Source organism: Triticum dicoccoides, chromosome 4A (genome assembly GCF_002162155.2).
Source record: "Triticum dicoccoides isolate Atlit2015 ecotype Zavitan chromosome 4A, WEW_v2.0, whole genome shotgun sequence".
NCBI classification, from domain to species: domain Eukaryota; kingdom Viridiplantae; phylum Streptophyta; class Magnoliopsida; order Poales; family Poaceae; genus Triticum; species Triticum dicoccoides.
Genome location: NC_041386.1, coordinates 596,148,017 through 596,158,824, shown reverse-complemented (window position 1 = coordinate 596,158,824; position 10,808 = coordinate 596,148,017). Strand labels below are relative to the sequence as shown.

Below are 10,808 nucleotides of genomic sequence, written 5' to 3'. Positions count from 1 at the left end.
CATGTTCTGGAAGTCATGTTACTAGACCATGATGAACCTACGAACTATGAGGAAGCAATGATGAGCCCAGATTCCGCGAAATGGTTTGAGGCCATGAAATCTGAGATATGATCCATGTATGAGAACAAAGTTTGGACTTTGGTTGACTTGCCCGATGATCAGCAAGCAATTGAGAATAAATGGATCTTCAAGAGGAAGACGGACGCTGATAGTAGTGTTACTATCTACAAAGCTAGAATTGTCGCAAAAAGGTTTTCGACAAGTTCAAGGTGTTGACTACGATGAGATTTTCTCACTTGTATCTATGCTTAAGTCTGTCCGAATCATGTTAGCAATTGCCGCATTTTATGAAATCTGGCAAATGGATAAACAAAACTGCATTCCTTAATGGATTTATTAAAGAAGAGTTGTATATGATGCAACCAGAAGGTTTTGTCAATCCTAAAGGTACTAACAAAATGTGCAAGCTCCAGCGATCCATCTATGGACTGGTGCAAGCCTCTCGGAGTTGGAATATACGCTTTGATGAGTTGATCAAAGCATATGGTTTTATACAGACTTTTTGAGAAGCCTGTATTTACAAAAAGGTGAGTGGGAGCACTACAGCCTTTCTGATTAGTATATGTGAGTGACATATTGTTGATCAGAAATGATGTAGAATTTTTCTGCAAAGCATAAAGGAGTGTTTTAAAGGAGTTCTTTAAAAGGAAAAGACCTCAGTAAAAGCTACTTACATATTAAGCATCAAGATCTATTGAGATAGATCAAGACGCTTGATAAGATTTTCAATGAGTACATACCTTGGCAAGATTTTGAAATAGTTCAAAATGGAACAGTCAAAGAAAGAGTTCTTGCCTGTGTTGCAAAGGTATGAAATTGAGTAAGACTCAAATCCCGACCACAGCAGAAAATAGAAAAAAAATGAAAAGTCATTCCCTGTGCCTCAGTCATAGGTTCTATAAAGTATGCTATGCTATGTACCAGACCTATTGTATACCTTACTAAGAGAGTACAATAGTGATCTAGGAGTAGATCACTGGACATTGGTCAAGAATATCCTTAGTAAGGACTAAGGAGATGTTTCTCGATTATGGAGGTGATAAAAGAGTTTGTTGTAAAAGTTACACTAAGTCTCAACCTGGATAGATATTGAAAGTGGGAGCAATTAGCTAGAGTAGCTCCGTGCAGAGCATTGTTGACATAAATATTTGCAAAATACTTACGGATCTGAATGTGACAGACCCTTGACTAAGATTCTCTCACAAGCAAAACATGATCGCACCTTAGTACTCCTTGGGTGTTAATCACATACCGATGTGAACTAGATGACTGAATCTAGTAAAACCCTTTGGGTGTTGATCACATATCGATGTGAACTATGGGTGTTAATCACATGGTGATGTGAACTATTGCTGTTAAATCACATGGCGATGTGAACTAGATTATTGACTCTAGTGCAAGTGGGAGACTGAAGGAAATATGCCCTAGAGGCAATAATAAAGTTATTATTTATTTCCTTATTTCATGATAAATGTTTATTATTCATGCTAGAATTGTATTTTCCGGAAACATAATACATGTGTGAATACATAGACAAACAGAGTGTCACTAGTATGCCTCTACTTGACTAGCTCGTTAATCAAAGATGGTTATGTTTCCTAACCATGAACAATGAGTTGTTATTTGATTAACGAGGTCACATCATTAGTAGAATGATCTGATTGACATGACCCATTCCATTAGCTTAGCACCTGATCGTTTAGTATGTTGCTATTGCTTTCTTCATGACTTATACATGTTCCTACGACTATGAGATTATGCAACTCCCGTTTACCGGAGGAACACTTTGGGTACTACCAAACGTCACAACGTAAATGGGTGATTATAAAGGAGTACTACAGGTGTCTCCAATGGTCGATGTTGGGTTGGCGTATTTCGAGATTAGGATTTGTCACTCCGATTGTCGGAGAGGTATCTCTGGGCCCTCTCGGTAATACACATCACATAAGCCTTGCAAGCATTACAACTAATATGTTAGTTGTGAGATTATGTATTACGGAACGAGTAAAGAGACTTGCCGTTAACGAGATTGAACTAGGTATTGGATACCGACGATCGAATCTCGGGCAAGTAACATACCGATGACAAAGGGAACAACGTATGTTGTTATGCGGTCTGACCGATAAAGATCTTCGTAGAATATGTAGGAGCCAATATGGGCATCCAGGTCCCGCTATTGGTTATTGACCAGAGACATGTCTCGGTCATGTCTACATTGTTCTCGAACCCGTAGGGTCCGCACGCTTAAGGTTACGATGACAGTTATATTATGAGTTTATGCATTTTGATGTACCTAAGGTTGTTCGGAGTCCCGGATGTGATCACGGACATGACGAGGAGTCTCGAAATGGTCGAGACATAAAGATTGATATATTGGAAGCCTATGTTTGGACATCGGAAGTGTTCCGGGTGAAATCGGGATTTTACCGGGTTACCGGGAGGTTACCGGAACCCCCCGGGAACCACATGGGCCTTCATGGGCCTTAGTGGAAAGGAGAAAGGGGCAGCCCAAGGGGGCTGCGCGCCTCCCCCCCTTCCCCTAGTCCTATTAGGACTAGGAGAGGTGGCCGGCCACCCCTCTCCCTCTTTCCCCCTTGGGAATCCTAGTTGGAATAGGATTGGAGGGGAGTCCTACTCCCGGTAGGAGTAGGACTCCTCCTGCGCCTCCTCCTCCTGGCCGGCGCACCCTCCCCCCTTGGCTCCTTTATATACTGAGGCAGGGGCACCTCTAAACACACAAGTTGACACAAGTTGATCCACGTGATCGATTCCTTAGCCGTGTGCGGTGCCCCCTGCCACCATATTCCTCGATAATACTGTAGCGGAGTTTAGGCGAAGCCCTGCTGCTGTAGTTCATCAAGATCGTCACCACGCCGTCGTGCTGACGAAACTCTTCCCCGACACTTTGCTGGATCGGAGTCCGGGGATCGTCATCGAGCTGAACGTGTGCTCGAACTCGGAGGTGCCGTAGTTTCGGTGCTTGATCGGTTGGATCGTGAAGACGTACGACTACTTCCTCTACGTCGTGTCATTGCTTCCGCAGTCGGTCTGCGTTGGGTACGTAGACAACACTCTCCTCTCGTTGCTATGCATCACATGATCCTGTGTGCGCGTAGGAAAATTTTTGAAATTACTACGAAACCCAACATATATACCGGTACTGCAGTGGAGACTGTTAAGTTGAACTTCCACCTAGAACTCTATGCTACACTAGTAAGCAACTTGAACAGTGGACTGGGTCTTGAACTGCAAGTTTTCTGCGAATCTAGCTTCATATAAAGCCTTGACCGATACGTGGCTACCGTGGATCTTCCCCGCGGGTGGAGTTTATGCGTCATACTCCGTGACCTTTCATGAGTTTACTAGAGAGAACCCTACTCTCATAGATTGCGACGTTTGACAATCAGACTCATATAGGTGTGTTCTTCAAAAGATGTTCTGCAGGATAACATCTCTGCTTAAATAAGCCACTTAGAACACATTAAGATATACATCAACCTGCCATGCAGATTAGGAGAGTATTGCATCTTCATGGAGTGGTATTGTGAATAGTAAGGATACTCTCCTCTCAGTTGACCAACAGCTTGTCTTCCACATCTAATTCACGGGATCTCCGATAACACAAAGAATAGGTTACCACTGTGAACAACTCATATTGTGGGTCTCATACCCATCTCCCTCGATGCATTATCTATCACATTACGTGATAGACCCTTGGTAAAAGGATCTGCCAGATTTTTAGACGTTTGGATATAATCCAACGCAATAACTCCGGAGATTTTCATTTTCCTGACAGACTTTAACCTTCTCTGAACGTGTCTTGATGACTTCATGTTATCCTTTGAACTTCTCACTTTCGTGATCACAGTTTGATTGTCGCAGTACATAAGGACACCCGGTACAGGTTTCTCAACAACTGGCAAGTCATTCAAGAGCCGGCGAAGCCAATCTGCTTCAACTGTTGCTGTATCTAGTGATGTGAGTTCTGCTTTCATTGTTGACCTCGTTAAGATGGTCTGCTTGCAAGACTTCCAAGAAACAGCGCCACCTCCATGAGTGAATACATAACCACTCGTGGCCTTTATCTCATCAGCATCTGAGATCCAGTTTGAGTCACTATACCCTTCAAGCACCTTTGGATGCCCGGTGTAGTGAATTCCATAATTTGCAGTGCCTTTCAAATAACGCAAAACTCTTTCTAGAGCTTTCCAATGCACATCTCCTGGTTTTGAAACAAACCGACTCAGTTTGCTAATAGCAAAAGAGATGTCAGGTCTTGTAGCACTGGCTAAGTACATAAGCGAGCCAATAATCTGAGAATACTTCAATTGGTCTCTAGCAATTCTTCGATACTTTTGAAGCAACACACTAGCATCATATGGTGTTGGAGAGGGCTTGCAGTCACTATAGCCAAAGCGACTCAAGATCTTTTCCACATAGTGAGTTTGAAGCAATGTAATCCTACCATCATCGTCTCTCAACAACTTGATGTTCAGAATGACATCAGCCACTCCTAAATCCTTCATCTCAAAACAACGAGATAGGAAATCCTTGACCTCCTTAATAACATTCAGACTGGTTCCGAAAATCAGTATGTCATCAACATACAAGCACAGGATAACTCTCGCCCCCACCATGGCGATAGTACACACATTTGTCAGCTTCGTCCACAACAAAGCCTGCAGCTGTTAAAGTTCTTTTAAACTTCTCATGCCACTGTTTTGGGTGCTTGCTTAAGTCCGTACAAAGACTTCAGCAACTTGCACACTTTCCTTTCCTGACCATCTAGTACAAACCCATCTGGTTGTTCCATATAAATTTCCTCGTCCAACTCTCCATTTAGGAAAGCAGTCTTAACATCCATTTGATGAACGAGAAGACCATGCGAGGCAGCTAGTGAAAGTAGAACTCGAACAGTGGTCAGTCGAGCCACATGTGAGTAAGTATCAAAGAAGTCTTCACCTTCCTTTTGAGTATAACCCTTAGCCACGAGCCGAGCCTTGTACTTTTCAATAGTACCATCAGGCCTAAGCTTCTTCTTGAATACCCATTTACATCCTATAGGTTTGCACCCATAAGGACGATCAGTTATCTCCCAAGTTTCATTTGCCAAGATGGAATCCATCTCGCTACGAACCGCTTCCTTCCAGTAGTCAGCATCTTCAGATGCATAGGCCTCTGAAATAGAACTGGGAGTGTCATCTATGAGGTACACAAGAAAATCATCACCAAAGGACTTTGCAGTCCTCTATCTCTTGCTCCTAATAGGAACTTCATTGTTCTCCTCCACAGGACTTTCAAAGTGTTCCATCGAAATTGTAGGTTCGGTAATTGTAACTGGTTCCTGATTCGATGAATTAGGCATCTCCTGATTAGATGAGGTAGCCATATCCTTCATGGGAAAGATATCTTCAAAGAAAATCGCATCATTCGACTCCATGATCGTACCGACATGCATGTCAGGTACCTTAGATTTTACAACCAAGAATCTATAGCCAATGCTATGAAAAGCATATCTCAGGAAAACACAATCCACAGTCTTTGATCCAAGCTTCCGCTTCTTTGAAATTGGAGCATTGACTTTCGCTAAACAACCCCATGTTCGCAGATAAGAGAGTTTTAACCTTTTCTTCTCCCATTCCTCGAATGGAGTTATCTCTTTGTTCCTTGTGGGGACTCGGTTCAGGACATGACATGCTGTCAATATCGCCTCCCCCACCATGCCTTGGAGAGACCCGATGTATCTAACATGGCGTTAACCAAATCAGTTAGAGTACGGTTCTTTCTTTCGGCCAACCCATTTGACTGAGGTGAGTAGGGAGGAGTCCTCTCATGGATTATACCATGTTCTACACAAAAAGCATCAAACTCATTGGAAAAATACTCTCCACCACGGTCGGACCTAAGCCTCTTGATTTTTCGATCAAGTTGGTTTTCCACTTCAGCTTTATAGATCTTGAAAAAGTTCAAAGCCTCATCCTTAGATTTCAGAAGATACACACGGCAGTATCTAGTGGAGTCATCAATTAACATCATGAAATATTTCTTTCCACCTTTTGTCAACACACCATTCATTTTACATAGATCTGAATGTATGAGCTCTAGTGGTGCAAGATTTCTTATTTCCGCAGTCGTGTCAGACTTACGAGGTTGCTTAGCTTGCACACACACTTGACACTTAGATCCCTTGACGGTGGTGAAACTAGGGATTAAGTTCAACTTCGCTAGTCGCGACATGCAACCAAAATTAACATGACAAAGATGTGAATGCCACACATTGGATTCACTATTGTTGCAAATATGATTAACAACTTTATTGCAAACGTCTGATAAGGATAAACGAAACAAGCCTCCTGACTCATAGCCTTTACCAACAAAGGTTCCATACTTGGATATTACAAATTTATTCGACTCAAAGACAAGCTTGTAGCCATCTCTACACAGAAGAGATCCGCTAACAAGATTTTTATTGACGGAAGGGACATAATGCACGTTCTTCAGCCACACGATCTTCCCCGAAGTAAACTTCAGATCGACCATGCCAACACCACGAACAGAAGCACTTGAACCGTTGCCCATCAGCACGGTTGAAGTCCCTGCGGTCTGATAAGACGAAAACATGGAAATATCACCGCATACATGCACATTAGCACCCGTGTCAATCAACCAGTCAGGAGAATGACATACTGAAAGAATAGTGGGAAATATACCATACCCAGCATCCTTCATGTCAGTGTCTCCAATGACAACATTAGCGGTCTTGCCATATTTCCCAGGATGACGCTTGTCATAGCGATTAGGGCAACTAGGAGCCCAATGATCAGGATCCCCACACACATGATAAGCACCTTTCTTCTTGCCATTCTTCTTCTTGAAGTTTGTGTGTTGCACAGCCTTGTTCTTTCCATCAAACTTTGCTTTTCCATCAAACTTGCCCTTGTTCTTGAACTTGTGGGGCTGAAAGTTCTGCTTCTGTATCACATTGGCACTAGATTCTCCCTCAATACCTCGAGCACGTGTGTCCTTTGCTCTTGCCTTTTCTTCCACATCAAGAGTGCCAATGAGATTCGGGACGGAAAACTCCTGCCTCTTATGCTTCAGCAAGGTAGCAAAGTTTCTCCATGAAGCAGGAAGCTTAGTGATGATACCTCCGGCAACAAACTTGTCCGGTAGCATACAACTGAAGTGCTCAAGTTCTCTAGCAAATGACTGTATCTCATGAGCTTGCTCAACCACGGAGCGCTCTTCAGTCATCCTGTAATCATAGAATTTCTCCATGATGTACAGCTCAGTGCCAGCATCCGAGACCCCAAACTTGGTCTCGAGTGCATCCCACATATCTTTTCCATTATCAATTGACGCATAAGCATCAACTATGTTCTCACCAAGAACACTCAAGAGAGCAGCCTTAAACAGAGTATCCCATTTTCTGAAAAGCTTGTGCCTATTGAGCATCAAGCTCTCCTTCAGGTTTGCCGAGAGTGGCGTCATAGCAACTCATGGTTTGAAACCACAAGACTGCTCTCACGCGCCACCTCTTATAGTGGATACCCTCAAACATAGGAGGTCTCATGGAAGCAGCAAAACCACTTGGGGTAAATTGCCTATAATAAGGTTTTTGGATTGTTGGTAATCTGAGCAATTTACCAAATGATTTTATTAACAGAAATACTAGATAAAGCATGACTAATATAGAAGAGATAAAACAAGTCATGCGTTCTGACAGAGAGAAGGTAAATAGCTTCTGCATATATGAACCGTAGCCTATCATATCTAAAGCAGACAGTATAGCAAGTAGCATATATGAAGTAGAACCTAACATGTGTAGGACAAGGACTAGAACAAGGAACGACGGCAGGACCTTTAACAGAAAAGACAAAAACACGTACGGGACAGCAGCAGCAGAAGCGCTGGACTTGGGGTCGGTGTCCTCGCCTGCCATGTCGTCGAGGAGGTCGTGGACGTCGGGGAAGAAGTCATCGGCGACCGGATAGTCCGTGATGAAGCAGCCAGTAGTCGCGCTGAGCGCTCCCCAAAAACCTTATCACTCTTCTCCCGTACAGGACTCAAAGAGGTGCGGTTTCGGAAGCGTGGCGAGGCGGGCGGCGGAGGAGGAGCGCGCGTGGATATCCCTCTTGTTCTCATGCTCGTACAAGTGGGGAAAGAACCTCCCTTATAAGGAGGTCCAACTCCTACTAAACTAGCAATGTGGGACTAAACTTTAGTAGTATCCCTTGCTTTGCACAAATGAGCTAAGTGGGCCTTTAGAATTTATTAGGAATTTCTGAAATAGTTATTGAGCTGCCCAAAATAGACTAAATTCCAGCATTCTCTTCTTCTCTCCTTCAGTGGCCTTACTAGTCGAAGTATGGATGGGTTAGAAGGTCGGCTCATCTATGTATATAGTAGGTCTAGAGCTAGGTCTAGGTTTGGGTTTGCCTCTAATGCTTGTGAGCAGCACCCGGGGGCTGTCTGTTCTCCTTTGGGAGGTCTTCCATGGTTGAGAACAACTGTTGGGGATGCATTCTCTGGGAGCTCACCCAATAAGCCCGTCGGCAGTGGCGGAGCCATGAAAATTGTATTATAGATGGGCACTAAAGAGGACAACACTTATGTACCAAAAAATCCGAAAACAATAACGTAACAGATGTAATAGAAAAAAAATCATTGATCATACCAGCATTCACCATCAACAGCAAAAAGATGTACAATATTTGAATTGTACATCACACAAAAGAAAAATATAGACAATAGAAGATAGAGAAACTCATTGGGAGGATACTCATCCAAACGAAAATGATATGGCACCTGCTTCATATATGACATTCGAGCTTTTTCTTGATCATTAGGAGGATAATACCAAATTTTGCACCGCAGACCTGATTTCCTTTCTATTACCAAAACAGCAGAATCATCGTTACCTTTTTGAACATGAGGTTGTCTTGTTGAAATTAAAATTCTTCTACTTGTTCTTGTTCATCCACTAAGGGAAGGTCATCAACCAAATTAATCTGTTCTGGACCATCAACTCTTGCTATCATCTCAGAAAAAGGAATGCATTGTTGCAGGCTTTCTTTTATTTTTGGCCATGGTTAATTGATTATCCTAGAAATATTAAACACAAACCACTATAAGACTATCCAATTCGAAGACAGAGAAAGAGGGATTTCAAATCAATACCCATAATATATATCCCTCTTCTTGTATGCTTGCAGTGGCTTGAAGAAAGACCAGTCGTCCAGCCGGGAGTGGCACTAGGACGGGCTAGAGCAGGTTTGTCTCCATGGATGAGTAGAGCAAGGCAGGGCCGTAGGGCCTGGGGAAAGGGAAAATGGGGAAGAGGAATGACGTGTGGCGGGGATCTCCGGTGTGTCTTTGGGATTAACTTAGTGAAAAGTCAAAGACTCATACAGATCCAATGATATCAATTTGTATCATGTAATCCATTTATATTTTCAAGAAAAAATGACCAAAAACAAATTTCGAACAAATCAGGCACACCTTACTCTGAATATACAATATTCGATAAGCTATGCTTACCATACACAAGTCAGTCTGATAAAGAGCGGTATAACTAAAGACATCGCAACAACAAGTGTACCAAATATGTACACAAATAGTTCTCTTTTTTGTAAGTACACAAATTACTTGTAGAGTCATATAAAACTTTATTGCATAAATATATCAGTAGTATAAATGTAAATATAAAGAGATCATGCCAGACCGATACATCACTTTAGATACTAAAGTCTACAAAACGGTAGGTTTATTTACATGAACAAGCATCGCTTTATCTAAACAAAATAGTACAACAATAAACCCATGAAAAATATCAGTTTGTATGTAGCACCACACGAATATAGAGTTGAGGCTGCACCAATTGGTTGCGGTCCCTGTAGTGCGTTATTTTGTCGCCCGGACGTGTTCGAATCTGGCAACGGTTGTACTTGCGGGTATGAGCCTTGGACGTCTGGTTGCGGCAGTGGCTGCGGGTTTGGGCTTGGCAGTGGTTGCGCCGGAGGCTGGGCGTTTGGGCCTGGCAGTGGTTGTGGCAGAGGCTGTGGTAATGGCGGTGGTTGCAGGTTCGGGTTCGGCAGCGGTTCTGGCAAAGGCTGTGGTAATGGCTGTGGGTTTGGGCCTGGCAGTGGTTGCGGTAAAGGCTGCGGTAGTGGCTGCTGGTTTGGGTCTGGCTTAGGCAAAGGTTGTGGGTTTGGGTCAGGTTGCGGGTTCGGATTTGGCAGCGGTATCGGCGGTGGCCCCGACACCTGCTGCAATTTCCGCTGTTGCGCCTGCACGCATCCTGCATCCTCCGCTGCCACGGCAACAACAACGAGGAGGAAGACGGTGCATATGAGACTAGAGGAAGAGTGGTAGAACATCGCCATGGCTCGCACCTATGGTGGTGGCATGCAGTGGGAGATTGATGTTCAGCTGACTTCCACGACCACTTGCAGCTTGGTGTTTATAGCCACGGCTAGCCAATCAACGCTAGGAGTGTGTCCATTGGCTATTAATCAGGAGTACCTAATACTACTCCGTTAGCGTAAAGTGCAACCTATGAGTAATGCCTATGTGTATGCAATATTTCTGATTGGTACCTTGACTGTGTATGCAACTTTTAAACATGTACTCCATATATCTACCTGTGCTATGCGTATAAGAAAAGTTAAGTTACAGGGATGGATTGGACGTGCTCAGCCCATAGTATCCCACTTTATATTTTTTCGCAACAATAGTTATCCTACCTA

The 10,808-nt window shown here is 43.3% G+C and overlaps 1 protein-coding gene across 1 annotated transcript; it reads right to left on the bottom strand.

Moving 5' to 3' along the window:
• Positions 1-9,692: 9,692 nt before the first annotated feature.
• On the bottom strand, positions 9,693-10,480 carry LOC119289288 (protein TsetseEP-like). The gene has a single exon (XM_037568647.1). The coding sequence runs from the start codon at positions 10,443-10,445 to the stop codon at positions 9,855-9,857; it is 591 nt and encodes a 196-aa protein (XP_037424544.1). The 5' UTR covers positions 10,446-10,480; the 3' UTR covers positions 9,693-9,854.
• Between the last annotated feature and the right edge of the window lie 328 nt (positions 10,481-10,808).

Excerpts from the sequence above, each read along its gene's own strand:
- LOC119289288 (XM_037568647.1), bottom strand. The coding sequence starts at position 10,445 with ATGGCGATGTTCTACCACTCTTCCTCTAGTCTCATATGCACCGTCTTC.